Raw genomic sequence first — 14,567 nt, forward strand, 5'->3', positions numbered from 1 at the left:
TCAGCACATGCATGCACTCTATTAAACATTACCTATGGCAAATGCAGGCTGTTACTGAGCTGATTCACCAAATTGTCATGTAGTTCATTGTGTTCCTCTAATCCCAGAGCTAACTCTTTAAAAGAAAGCAGCATGAGAGAAGCTAAAATAAAACATTCTTCCCCTTTAAATGCTGTTGAAAACCAAAGCTGTAGAATACATAAATACCCAAACCAGATTCTAATTACAAAGAAATACAGTTGATCAAAATCAGAAACTTGTATCACACCAATTTAAATGCCATGTTAGCTTGAAATAATGACCTAAAGAAGAATTACATTAAAGTGAAGAATTTAAAAAAGGACATTTAACAAAGAGTATTTTATAAATACATTAGTTATTTTCTTGGACCCAGTAACTTCAGCAGTCTGGAACACACAAGTAATCAAAATACATAGTCATTTTATTTTTCCTGATCTTCTCGCCCTGCTTTTGTAATATATAATTGTTGTAAGACAAAATATTTTTTAGCAAATCTCTCCAAAATCTCTGATGCTGTGCTAGGACAGATTGTTTAGCCAAAAGTTTGTTGCTCTAATTACAGATGTATCTGATGGTTTCTTCAGCATTTTTGGATATTTGAACTTACTTGAGGTTACTTCTGTGACTTTGGCAAAGCACTTACCGCTTTGGTGACACAGGTAAGCATCTGTTTAATCGGAATGACAGAGGCAGTTTATTTTCTATTTTTATTTTTTAGTTATATTTTTTGAGTTTCCTCCTGGAAAGCAAGCTCTCCAACATTTTACTTTTATTTTTTACTCTTACAGAGACTTAAATTAGCATGAAGCAGACACGTACAACAACCTCAGCTTGTGTAGTAACAGCCACAAGCAGTTTCCATCACCAAAACATTGTTTTCAGGCCAATGATAATAATGCTTTCATTGATGCTGGGGGAGTTTTGAATGGAGCTTCTCCTTTGATTATCCTTGACTAGTTATTGCAGAACAGTGTAAAACAGTCTTTTGAATGTTCTGCAGAAGGTCACTCATGATGCACTGTAAGAAACTCTACTCAAAAGGCAAAATAACAATTAACACGCAAGTAAAAGGCCAGAACAAAAGCCTTCAGAAATTGGTAAGTAGATACAGGGAGGACATAAATTTATACTGTTTCTATGTTTCAAGTTGCTGCATGTCCACAACTGGCTTACTTTGCAGTAACAAACCATATTAGAACCATGATAACATAGCTGATAAGCAGATACCATATGCAGGGGGAAAGAAAAAAAAAAAAAAAGATTTTTTTTAAAGACATCTACTATTAACTCTTAGATAAAGAGTTTTTTTGTTTAAAGTACAGTGTAAACTATTTGAAAGCTATCAGATAACTTGTATTTATTTAGCTGCTCTTGTGTTTGTGCACAGGTAGGATTTTAATTCTGAGTTTCAAACTTTACTGCTCTAGGGGAATGTTTTACAAAACAGACTGGAATCCCTCTTGGCACACCAAGAGCCAGACTGCCAATCTACCGAGCAACTGGTCTCCAGCTGGTGATGTGAGCACTGAGCTTCAGAGATCCAGGTCAAAAGTGTATATTTGCACTAGCAATAAGAAAAGAACACCAAGTAAACCATGTCTGTTTGCATAACTCCTGACAAACAGCTCATTTCCTACACCTACTGAGCTGCATTCCTCATGACTGCAAACTTGATAGGGCAACACAGCTCCAATCCATTTTAGACCAGTGTTTTTAATCTTAAAGCTCTGGCATATCACATACGCCAAAGGAGGAACTACAGATACCAAATAAAGGAATGAAGTGGAGACATAATTAGCTCCTAGTATCAAATATTTGACACCAGGTACAATAAATTGCAAAGTTTCCCATCTTTTCCTGTTTGAAGTCATCAGTTACCTGTATTCATGAAAGAATGTATGAAATTATGAATTTTAAGCCACTGCAAACCAACCCAGAACTGGATTTCAGCACTCAAGACTTTCCTGCTCAAGAAAAAGGCAATAGTTATGAATCCCACCAATGCCCAGAGGGGACAGAGAGAACATTAACATGTCAAGGACTTTCAAGTCAGAGATCAGGACCATGATTTTCATAGCAGGTGCCCTTGAGTACATCTCTACTGCACTGAAACCTTACTCTCTCATCTTCCAACACCACGGACCGAAAGCTGGCATATGGGAAGGCTGTCCTCCCTTGAGATACAGCCAGGGTAGGAATGGGGATGCTGTCATCCTTAGCAAGTACAGAGAGGGAATTGGAGCTACTTGCTACCTTTCAACTTCTACCTGATCCACATCTTTCTTCCTTTACTCTTCTCTCGTACCAGCTCCAGCCAGGGATGCTTCTAAGCATCTGATCTTATACATCTCATATTTGATCAATTTATGCCACACACAGAACGAAGCACTAGCTTCCTTCAAAGCACTGGCAAACCTGTGAGCCTGACAAAGCAGCATATCCTGAAAGCCAGGTTCAGAGCCAAGGGCTAGTTTCTGGGAAATGAGCAATGAAAACGCAAATTGATATCACTACGTAGCATCAGAACCCCAGATTCTGGCATGGGCTTAGTGTATTTTCAGAAGTAAATGCTAACTTTAGAGATATCTAGTCTGTCAGTTTTCCCTAACAACTTTAATTCTTTTGTACAGGAAATATATGATCATGTTTCAAGGCAACCACTAGTGGACAGCAACCACACTAAGAAATAAACTCAAAATTACATTGTATAAACTATGTTTCAAACAAAATAAAGTGATCAAGTTTTCCACACAAGTTATTTTACAGAAATTTAAAATAAAATTACAATCTGACACCAAAGTATGAAAAGTTCATTTATTTCTATAGGCAACCTCATTCACAGTACAAAGTGATATGAATTTCTCAAAACTGTCACTGTACCTTTTACATTTTTTAAGTAACTGATCTAAAAGTTGATACAAGAATAAATTTGTTTCTGAAGAGCAGTCCATTAAGTTGGAGATACACTAATGCCATGCTATGACAGTTCTAATTATGAATCACAGCTGACACTACAGTAACACCACTTTATACATGAGAATTTCCATGTTTTACAATCAAAACATAGAATTGCCACTAGTACAGAGACTGTACAATTAGACAAATAAACAAATATTAAATATTTTGCACAAGGCCTGAGTTCACTATAACACATTTTGATTTACAACTTCATCTCAGAAATCTGTACAGCAGTTAGAACTGTTTCAGAGAACTTAAAGACAATACAACTTCAGGGGTTTGCTTATATGTTCAGTTGATGCAGGTGCGAGGCCTGGAAGGCAAGATTTGGTGTATGAATCCAAGGTTTTACTGCCCTGTGTACTTTACTTGTATGGCAGTCAAAACCTTGTGGAAAGATAGGTATGAAGCAGGACCTCACTTGAAAATCAGCTAAATCATCTGAAGTTCTCCAGATAGTTTTTCTCACAGCTATTTCAGAATAAAAGTTCACAATGAGTATATAAAATGCAGCATTTCTCTTAACAAAGAACAAAAAGGGTCACATATACAACAGGATATTTCTGTATTCCCCTTCCCTACATTTATTTAATTGGAAATGGCACAAATTAGTGAATTCACTCCCCCCCCATAAAAAAACTCATCAATAAACAAAAATCACTGCAGAGTTCAACAATTTCATCTGTAATGAGAGACCCAGTTTTCATAAACTTACCTTTTAAAAACCGTACTCTTTTGCTCAAGTCATGTAGATGTAGGTGGACTAAACAATATGAATTTATAATACTTAACAGAAGTATCATAATTGCTTGCCTGTATGGAAGTCTTGTGGGATTTGATTTAAATGTAACTTCTCATTTTAACTTTGCTCTCATGGTGTAATTGATCTTAAAAATCTGTAATCCTGCAGTCCAAATACACAGCTACCTACCTACAGACATATACACAACAGGGATTACAGTAAAAAATGATAACTTTTTTTCTAACTTTAGGAGGCCACTGGGATATTTCTGGAAGTTCCAAATCAATCTGAAAGAGATATTGTTAACAAAGCTTAACAGGAAAGAAACGTTTTAAATAAGGCTCAAAACATTGTGCACCCATGCATTCAAAAATTCATCATTCTACTTGGGAGTACTCAACATCTGGGCAGACCTCTAAGGCCACAACTTCCCTAAGTCATTTCTAATTCACATCGCTACTGAGAGAGGCAGACATACAATCTTCATTAAAACAAACTAGGACACTCTACCCATGTTCCCAGTAAAGTTTTTCATCTTCCAGGTAGCTGGTAGACTCCATTATCTTTCAAAAGGCTGGTACTGCTGTCCTCTTTACATATGCAGGCTACACAGGCTGTTTTCTGCCTGATCCATACCACTTGTACGAAAAGAAACAAAAAACCTGCTCCTTCCTCCATCCTTGAAATGACACTCATACCATTTCGCTCCCATTTTTCTCCTTTTGAGGAAAGGCAGACCTAAAGTCTTTTAAGCTACTCAGTAAGTCAATAGTTTGAAGGTTCCTCTCTGACAGCCCCAACAGAACAGGTTTTTGAAGCCTCTTTAGCACAATCCTTCCATCAACAGGATTAGTTTTCTAAGACTGGGTTTTCATAGAATGCTTCAGGGACTTTGAAACTTAAAAATATATATATATACAAAAACATTGAGCTAACAATTCTAATACAGAAAAGACTGCTGTCTTGCTTGGTACAAGAGTATTCATTTAGCATACAACAGAACAGCAAAAGCACCATTAATGCTTATGCTTAAAATGTGCAGCTATTTCCACTTCCTTTCTTTGCATTTCTCCTTCTGTAGTAAATGGATAAATCAATTAAAGAACAGGAACTTACTCCCCTCTCCTCTTTGCTCCTCCTTTACAAATGAACAGAAAGTAAACCAGGTGAGCTGGGCAGGTACAATAGATGTGCATGGTGAAGGTCTGTAACATGATGATATAACCTGCCACGCTTCAATATATTATTATTTCTTTAAATGAGGTTGAATATACAGTGCAGAAATTTTATGTAACTTACATTTGTCAAAGCATTATAATAAATATGTATTTTATATCAGCTTACTATTTCAGTAATAAATTTGCAATTTCTTCATCAGATACCATTTCAAACTTCTCTCTTTTTAAGAAAAGGGCGGGGTTACATAGTCCCCTCTACTTCAGGCCAGACTAGATGTAACTGCTTTCCATCCAAGTCCAGAAATAGAAGGCCCCTGGAGGGCCCACAGTTTATAACATAGTCCCTTCCTCCTACTCTTACCCAAACAATGAATTGGATCTGAAATACAGCTGTTGTTTTCAGACAGTGGTGTTCACTTTGGCCACAACGTGAGTCTTTCGGCCTCTTTCAGGGCCACAAAATGATGATGTGCAAGGGGAAAAATGATCTGGACAAGGCCTCCTAGAGAACAGCTATCTTAGCAGGCACTAAGTGGCATACGGCCTTGGTGACTTCTTGCAACTGCTCTTCTAAGTTAAGCAGAAATAATTAGAGAAGTTCACAGATATATAGCTTCCCAACATACTAAATAGGAAGCAACTACATGGAAGAGGGATGTGACTCTCTGATTTTAACTGAAATTACTTTTCCATTTGTATTTTTAAATAACTGAAAAGAAAATTTGCTATTGTTTTCATAAACTCCCTTTTCAGTTTTCTTTTGTAGCTATTCTACTCTGGTCATTCTGAAAATTGTGATGGAGAAATCAAAATTATGCTCTGAAATACAAAATGGAAAACATTTCATATTACTTGAGCCAGATAAAAATATTATTCTAACACATTAGCACTGCATGGAAGAACTTTTCTTACTTTTAACATTCTTAACATTTTAACATTGTTTTGGCTTTCTTACAAAACACATTATATTCTCCAACAGCCCATGCCAAAAGTACATGTTCCAATCCCCAGAGTTTAGGAGTCTAGTATGCAAAATTTTATCACAATCTGATAATTTATTTTTTTCTGTTAGCTTTCCCTCCATAGCTACTTTCCCTCCAAAACTTAAACCTAAAACCAGTTCTGAAAGCTTCTAACAAAAGAAGGATCAGGTACTGAAAACCCAAGTCAGGACACTGATGTATAAGACTGCCTTTACCAGATATGTTAATGTAATACATTGTAGAGTCCCAAGAGATGTTATTTTTAATTTAACCTTATTTTCTGAATAATTTAGAGGAATACAGATTCAAGTAATTCTTCTTAGTCTTGCCTTAAGTTACCCTAACAAAATGTAGCTTTCTAAAGTTGACATAAAAGAAGACGTTAGTGTGATTGAGAGTATAGAGTACTAGCGACTGTAAATGAACTTAAATAGTTTAACAGTTCTAGGATCGTAGTTAAGTTTACACAGATATTTTAACATAATCTACGATGTTTACCATGAATATTAACAGCACATAAGCATCACAATGTGTTAGGCATTGTTTTCTAAACCACAATTTCACTGGTCCCAGGTATTTTAAAATAACAGGACTAAGGCAGCAGCTATAATACATGAACAATTCTTTAAGAAATATGCTTAATGCTATTACCGCTTAGAACTGTGGAAATATACCAAAATACAAGTCACATTTACAGCATAAGGCCCTTTGGTTTCTTAAGCAGCAAATGAAAGAACGATTTCTTCAGTGAAAGGCTTTGAAAAATAAAGCATGTAGGCTTTCCATAAAAAAAGGTAACTAGTTCTTTCCTTCTCAAAATAGCCAGCTAGGGTCTCCAAAATATTACATAAGAAAGTTCCTGAAATTCCTAGGAAAGAAGAAATTAAAACCCAACAGTAGTATCTGACAGAGCAGAGATTCTATCATGGGCAAGCTGAACATCAGCCTTCTGGGAAGTAGAAGAAATTACTGCTTCATTTTCTGGAGAACTTTATTAAATTTGGAATAATACAATAAAAGGGATCTGGAATACCTGCGTATTTACCATATATTCTAGAGCTTAGCTTACAAATCTGTATTTGAGAACTCACTTCATAGTCATCTATCCTTCATAAGGACTTAAATTAAAACAAAATTAAAATATAATAGTTTATTCTAGTCAAGGCAATTTATGGCAGTCTGCTTTTTCACAAAACCATGTGAAACTTCTACCAGTCAGCCCTTTCTCATCTTCCCAACAGAGCCCCAAATAACTAATCCAAGATATTTCTGTGTAACCAAACCAACTGTAAGAAGCTGGGGCAGTCAACACTTAAATTTTACGGACATTTTTTTTCTGGGAGGTTCCATAACAAGTCATATTCTTCTTTTTCACACCAGTTAGAAGCAGTATCAAGGTAACCAAAACACTGAAATGTATAGTACACACAACCAAGTCATCACATGTATTTTAAAATCCCACTTAAGTGGTATGTGGCTTTTACTATGGGGTTGGTAACAAGGATCTGACATTGTAAAACGGGTTGTCAATTGGAGCAGAGTTCTTCCTCTATTCCAAACTTGGACAAAATTTTATAACCACTCAATCTTGCAGTTTACTTCCACATCGATTCTAATCATCTCATAAGAGAAGAAAGGCAAAATATTTTTTCTTAGCCTCTTTCACAGTTATCAGTTAGAGATATTACTATATAGCATGGCTAACAAAGCATTCTGAGATAACATAAGAATTTACCTTCTGCAAACTGTAATAATAGGGCATAATGACAATTTGTGTGAAATTCAGGTGACAACTTATCAAAAAAAAAAAAAAAAGTTGAATTTAGCAGACACCAAAAAAACTGATCCACAGGACAGGATAGCACTAAGTTGTATTTGCTAGTGTTATTACCCCCTAAGCATTTCTGTTCAAGAAACACAGTTTTCTATAAATCCAGGAGTTGATTGAATACACTTCTGAATATATTTGAAATTTTAGCTCCTTCTTGTTCAATTCAATACATGCATCCTACCTTCAATGCTCTGAAGTTGGGTAAAGAGATGGGAAATCTTTAGTACATAAGATGGCTGTGCACTTATGCAATTCCACTGCATTACCAGGTGAATGAAAAAATTAGTCTTTTTCCAGTGGAGAAGTCTTTACTTTGGTGGGTGGAAAGTTTCCCCAAGCCATGCTTTTACTAATCAAAAAAGATGTTAATCAGCTTACCCATGATTCAAATTTTATCAATCTTTGAAAGAAGAAAACAAAACATTTTACCCAAAAAGATCTTTTAAGTCATTACTAGCTGAGCTGCTGTTTGTCATCGTGTTTGCTGGTTGTGCAAAGTTCTGAGGAGCAAAGAAAGGATTACCCTGTATACCAAAGCCAGGCTGTCCTATCATGTTCATCTGAGGTCCCATGACTGAACTGCTCACACCTGGGGACCCCTGTGGGGGTACAAACTGGTTAACCCACTGGTTTGACTTCTGCTGAGCCAACTGTTTCATGCTAACTTTGGGTTTTTGAGGACCAAAAAGATTATCTAAAGCAGACATATCTGGGGGTCTGTTTTGTTGTGTCAGTGGAGAGATTGCAGATGCAGCACTCATAGGACTGTAATTTGGCATATTGGCAGTTGGTACAATGTTCATCTTGGTTGTTCCTGTTGCACTTGGACCACTGAAGAAATTTTGAGTAGTGGGACCACTTCCCATACTGAATCCAGCAGTCTGAAAACCCATAGTAGTATTCAGTCCATTTGTTGTTACATTTCTCTTTGTGCTGTCAACAGGTGATGAAAATCCCATTCCAACACCCATAGAAGGGACAGACGAGAAGCTGTTTGAAGATGCCACTATAGCTTTGTTGATGGAATGGCTAGTCAAAGATGACATATTATCTATCAGTGTATCTGTCAAGTCTTTTGTCTGCAAAATATATAAAATGTAGTTAATATATAAAATGTAATTAAACGCTTTTCCTGTATACACACACTAGTAACAGTAGTTATCACTGCTCCTGCGGAAGTGGCATTCATTTTTCAGAAACTAATTTATTGCATGGAATTGGGCATCAGATATAATTATATATAAGAGGAATTACGTTATTTTCATTCTTTGCTACTTGGAACTAATCGTTTTGCAGTTTTTCTTGGACAATGAAGACTTTACATCAAGTACTACCTGATGTATACCAAGCACACAATCTGCTTGCAAGCCCCCCATTCCTAACACCAAGATCTTTATGTATTTAGATAATAAATTCTTCAGAGCAAAATTTTATTATTATTTTTTCCCCTATGTGCTTTTCCCATATCTAAACAATGGTCTTCAGTGCCTTTAGAAACTACTGCGATTTTAGAATTGGGAAATATTGCTAATGATACAAATGGAAGGGAGGTCAAAACTTAGTTTTCTCAACTGTACCACTGTAATGCCAGTTGAAACAAAGGTGATTCACAGGACAAAAATGCTAAATACATACAGTAGTTGAAAGAAAAAAGCATCATGGCTCCAATGGGAACAGTACAATACTTTGCTGTTTCTCACCTGCTTCACTGGAGGTGTTATTGCAGTTGCTTGTGGCTTAAGAGGTTGTTGGCTCTTCAGTTTCTGTGCCTGTTCTTGTTCTTTAGCTAACTTTTGCTTCTCTTCAAGTGTAAGTGGTGCCTTGAAAAGGGAAAGTACTAACACTAAGTTGGACAGTATGGTTATTTGTTGTTATTTTTATTTCATAAATAGCACTGTCAATTCAACAATATGTGGTAGAACAGAAAATATTACTTATATAAAACAAAGTGGATAAGCACAAAATCTTACTATATATTGCTAAAAAGTACTTAAAGCAAATAAATACAATATTAAAAGCACCATAATGAGAAATTCTGGGCACATCTGAAATAAAAAGGTATTGCAAGAAGATTATTTTACCTTTCACTTCTTAATATTGGGCATAAGATAAAGTCTTTCCAGTTTTTGAGTTCACGTAAGTACCTGTTGGCACTTGAACTACAACCAACAGTGGAATTGAAAGGGAATTTTGTTTTAAGATTGCTTAGGAAACCTTTCAGGATTTTAACTCTTAATGAAAGATAAAATCATAAAAATCACACAATCATGGTTGAGGTTGGAAGGGACCTTTAGAGGTCATCTGGCCCAACCCTCCTGCTCAAACAGGGACACTCCCCCTTCACCTAAGATTAGGGAAAGGCTTCAGATAATTAGAAATAGAAACGATAAAACATATATAATCTGGGAAGGCATTTAAATAGTTAATAGGCATGAAAATAATATTATAATTGAGTATTAACTGCAAGCATAAGCTGTGTCATGTCATGCTTTTTCTTTGTTTCCTGTACCAAACCATAACTTAACATACCCTGAACATATTAACGTTAACAATCCTTAACATATTGACTGCTCTTTTTCACATAACTTTGAATTTTTACACTAGAAGTTAGTGTTGTTTACTACATGAAAATCTATTTTTGATCTTCATCTCCATTTGTGATTTTATAAATAAAAAAGTCGCCTGATCATTTTGATTTGGCAAACTAAATCCACTATTGAAGCTTTAGTTTTACTAATAGCTAAAAGGAGGAAAAAAGTGACCAAAGATTTATAATCCTAATTTGCCTACTTTGTGCAGAGACATTTTTTTACGGAAAGGCTTTCACAGAAATTCAAGGATGTGATTTGAACATTTTTCAGAGCATTTTCACATGTGAGTAGGCCTTGTACTGTATAATACAGGAACAGTTTTTCTTTTAAAGCTTTTAATATGATAAATATTTACACATACCCATTTTACGCAACCATACCAAACTTGTAGTAGACAGATAGATGTAAGAGAACTCCAGAACAAAAAAGCCATACCTTTTTCTGTTTTGATGATAATTCATTGTCTTTACTGTCAGGTCCACTAGTTAGAAGGTCCGTTCCAGTATTATTGAATACCTTGTCAATCTATTTAAGATCAAACAAACAAAACTAAGTTACGTGAAATGCTGCAACTTAAGATAATGTACATATTGACTTATTTTAAATTTCTACATCTAAGTAATACAATGAAATACTGACTCTTACCTGATTACTTGTACTACTAGATCTTGCCTCTTCAGACACATTCATTTGATTAGCTATATCCAAAGATCTATACAATATTACAAAAAGATAGCATTACAGTCACATCCACAACACTTATTCAGCAGCACACAATATCCTTCTGCATTTAAACAATGTTTTAAAAAATACTACAACAGCACTGCCATATTTAGAATGCTTATAAGAGACTGGAAAATTATAATATTGTAATCTGTAAAGGTTTCCTAACAATCATTTCACGTGGTTTTTAGTTCCTCCTTTTGAGTGAGGTGACACAGACTTTGGGTAGCTCAAGTTAATTTGACTTAGAAACTTCAATAGTTCAAAATATCTTCAAACACTTCTGCCTTCTACCACTGCTGCTATGTTTATGGTTTCTGCTGTGTGGTTTGTGTTCTCATCAACTACAGAAAAGCAATTATTCTTGGCATATACACGTAAGGCACAACTGTACTAGTGGATCTGAGTATGAACTATAATAAACTGTAACTGAACAACATAAGGGTAAAGGATTTTACTTTATAAAACCACTGATAACAAAATAACACTATCATTCTAGGACTAATACATCTTTGCTAACAATTGCGCTTATCTGAGGTAATTCTCAGTGACTGAGCTGAGTATTATCTGTATTTTATTGGTATGGTTAGTTTTCTCATATTTGTGAAAAAATAAGTTTCTGCTTACTTAGTTCATCTCTAATACACATGCACTTACTTCTGTTGCTCTTGCATGACATGAAGCTGCTCAAGTTTTGTTTTATGCTCTGCTTCCAATCTATTAAGCATATCTCTTATAACACAAATAAAAGAATTGAACTGTAAAAGAAATGTACAAGAAGTTTGGATTTTGCATAACATATACACACAAGACATGTATAACTTAAAAAGTAGTATCTCATAAAACTTACAGTATACTATGTGAGATAAACTACAGGCTTTTAAGTTATTTATAATCCAGTTTCAATACCTTGTGTTAGATACTCAACTACTAGGGGAGTGTATACTGAAACAGTGAAAACAACATACTACTGAAAAAAACAGAAGTGAGATAACTCAGACAAAAAGCACAGCTACCAGATACGTTTCCCCTCCCCCAGAAAAATCCTATTAGGTATTCCATTTCTTAATTATTTCATAGGAACACTGCTAAACTTTTACATTACGTGCAATATTTACATACAAAACTAAATGAAGAGACATTAAGATTGCACTTTAACTTTTAATCTGAATTACAATTATGCTAGCTGTTAACTGCTTTTGCAGGATATTTGGAAGCTGACAGTATTCACTTTGAAGGTTTATAATAGATCAGTTATCTCCACTGAGAAAACAACAAAGTTAAGCATGCAAATACAGTAATATTGGAAGCATTTGTATTCCTTTTTTCTTTAAACAGAGAGACAAACAGCAGTATTTTTTTTCCCCCTGTGACAACAGTTTAAATATATTCTCTGCAAATTTATCAAGTAAAAACATGCAGAACGTTTTTGTTCCTACCTGATTGAGATTAAGGTTGTTCTCAATACTAAGAGGAATCAGATGGGGTAATACTTTTCCTGCAAGTTGTTCTTTGGTAATTCCCAACTTCTTATGAGTAAATGTACATTTGTAAATACCTGATATACAATATCAAAATAGCAAAATTGTTAAGTTTAGGAAATAACGTGAACAAACTCCAAGTTGCACTCTATGTGTACTGATCACTCGATTGTACATTGGTTCTTTGTGCCATAAGAACTAAATACTCATCCACAATATAAACACATTACAGCAAGATGTTTTGCTAACATTCAGAACAAGAGAAGACCCAAAGTAATACTTGGCAGCTATGAAACCTGATATTACTAGTCAATGTATTCTAAGATAATTCACCTGAAGATTATGGACCTTTGAAGAGATTACCATGAGCAAATGAGTTACCACTAACTGACAAATTGCCAAAAGAAACTAACCTGCATTAACTAAGGAAGCATTCTTGCCTAGGAGGACAAGTGACTAGGAGTAATTATTATGCTGTTTTAACTAACGCTAATTGCATTTTAAAAAGACTCTTCTTACCCAGAAGTTTGGGTCTGTGTTATACATAGGATCAGAAATCATGGGACATATTTTATTTGTTGTGAAATCACTGAAAAAGAAACAGTGACACACACAAGGGATACAGTGTTAAGCATACCAGTTCTATACAGCTTCTGACAGGAGGATTCCTGTGTGCTTAAATAGTTCATTTCTGGTGGCAGACACTGAACATACTGGCACAGAAAGCGAAGAAAGCTTCATCTGCTATGGTTTGTATTAGAACAGAGTGGTTAGCTGGCCAAAGAAGATACCACACACAGATGCAAAGTATTATTGTTCCAAAAAAAGGGAACCCTAGTATAATGAATTGATTTCAACCCCTCATTTCCAAACGGCGGTTTGCTTATCCACTGTATCCAAGTAGAATTCCAGAATACAACAACCGAGGTAAAAGACACACTTTCCCTCATTCTTAGATAGCAAATGCAAGCCAAAGAATCAGGGATTACTGAAGAGAGCGCCGCTGAAATTACTACAGACAGATGCCCTCTTGCTGATTTTGAGGATGTTAAAATAGTTTTGCCATCATATATTTGTTACTGTGATGGTACAGCTTAATGAGGATTGCTGTCTGTATGATTCAACTGTTGCAAATGGTCTTCTATCTACTGCTTTGCTAACAGTAAGATAAGTGGTCACTGTCCTCCACACCTGGCCACACAGTTACTCTTTCTTGGCAATGACTCTGGTCAACTGGTCTCCGCAAGCCCATTCAAGCTGTTAAAATCACACAACCTAAGTTAGCCAAGCACCAGAGTGGCACCAGAAAAGCACAACTGGGAGTGAGGTCTCCTTTCTCTACAAGTAATAAGCCATGCCAGGCTTTGTTAGCTGTTTTGTGAAACCTCACCCAGACTGAGTTCCATTTCAGTGCAAAGGCACTCTGTGTTTGCTTAAAACTCCAATAAAATGAGTCTAACAAAACCAGCAGTGAAGAGCAATACATTTGTACAGACAATGATTTATAGTACCTGACACACAAGAGTGGTAAGAAAAGCCAATAATTACACCTTAAAAGCTCCAGAATACTCAGAACTACGTTGGGCCTTGAGGACTGCAAATACATATACTAGTGATCAGAAGTACCAACAATACATACAGTAACTGAACTGAGACATACTAAAGAAACAGAAACAAGTAGTTTTTAATAGACGTTATTAGCAATACACTATGTAAAGATCATCAGTGATTACAAAGAATCTCTGAAATTTACAACATCAAAAGCATAAAAGAGAAAGTTGAAAATACTAATTACCTAGAATTCCCATTAGCACTGCAGGTTCCTTGGATGGAATTTGTTGTAGAAAAGGTAGAATGTCATCAAGCACAAACCATTTATCTAAGTACTCCAAAATCTTTCCTAGGCAGACTAGTGAGTTTACCCGGACCTATGAAGTATGGTAACAAAATTTTAAACAAAATCTTAACTGTATTTTGCCTAAGAAAACACAAAGCTCAGAAGAAAGGCATTTCTGAAACTACAACCTTCAGATCTGAAATTTCAAGACAATTTAAAGCA

At 35.5% G+C, this 14,567-nt stretch overlaps 1 protein-coding gene across 2 annotated transcripts in view; it reads right to left on the reverse strand.

Annotated features, from left to right (window-relative positions):
* Positions 1-5,614: 5,614 nt before the first annotated feature.
* Positions 5,615-14,567, reverse strand: part of SCYL2 (SCY1 like pseudokinase 2) — a 33,093-nt gene continuing 24,140 nt past the window's right edge. For both annotated transcript variants that reach the window (XM_032183417.1, XM_032183408.1), the window contains 7 exons: positions 14,304-14,436; positions 12,467-12,585; positions 11,685-11,785; positions 10,950-11,016; positions 10,740-10,829; positions 9,414-9,533; positions 5,615-8,792 (listed from right to left, as the gene is read on the reverse strand). In XM_032183417.1, coding sequence (XP_032039308.1) covers positions 8,139-8,792; positions 9,414-9,533; positions 10,740-10,829; positions 10,950-11,016; positions 11,685-11,785; positions 12,467-12,585; positions 14,304-14,436 — 1,284 coding nt within the window. In that variant the 3' untranslated portion in view covers positions 5,615-8,138. The remainder of the gene's footprint in view (positions 8,793-9,413; positions 9,534-10,739; positions 10,830-10,949; positions 11,017-11,684; positions 11,786-12,466; positions 12,586-14,303; positions 14,437-14,567) is intronic.

The sequence above is a fragment of the Aythya fuligula genome, chromosome 1, assembly GCF_009819795.1.
Source record: "Aythya fuligula isolate bAytFul2 chromosome 1, bAytFul2.pri, whole genome shotgun sequence".
NCBI classification, from domain to species: domain Eukaryota; kingdom Metazoa; phylum Chordata; class Aves; order Anseriformes; family Anatidae; genus Aythya; species Aythya fuligula.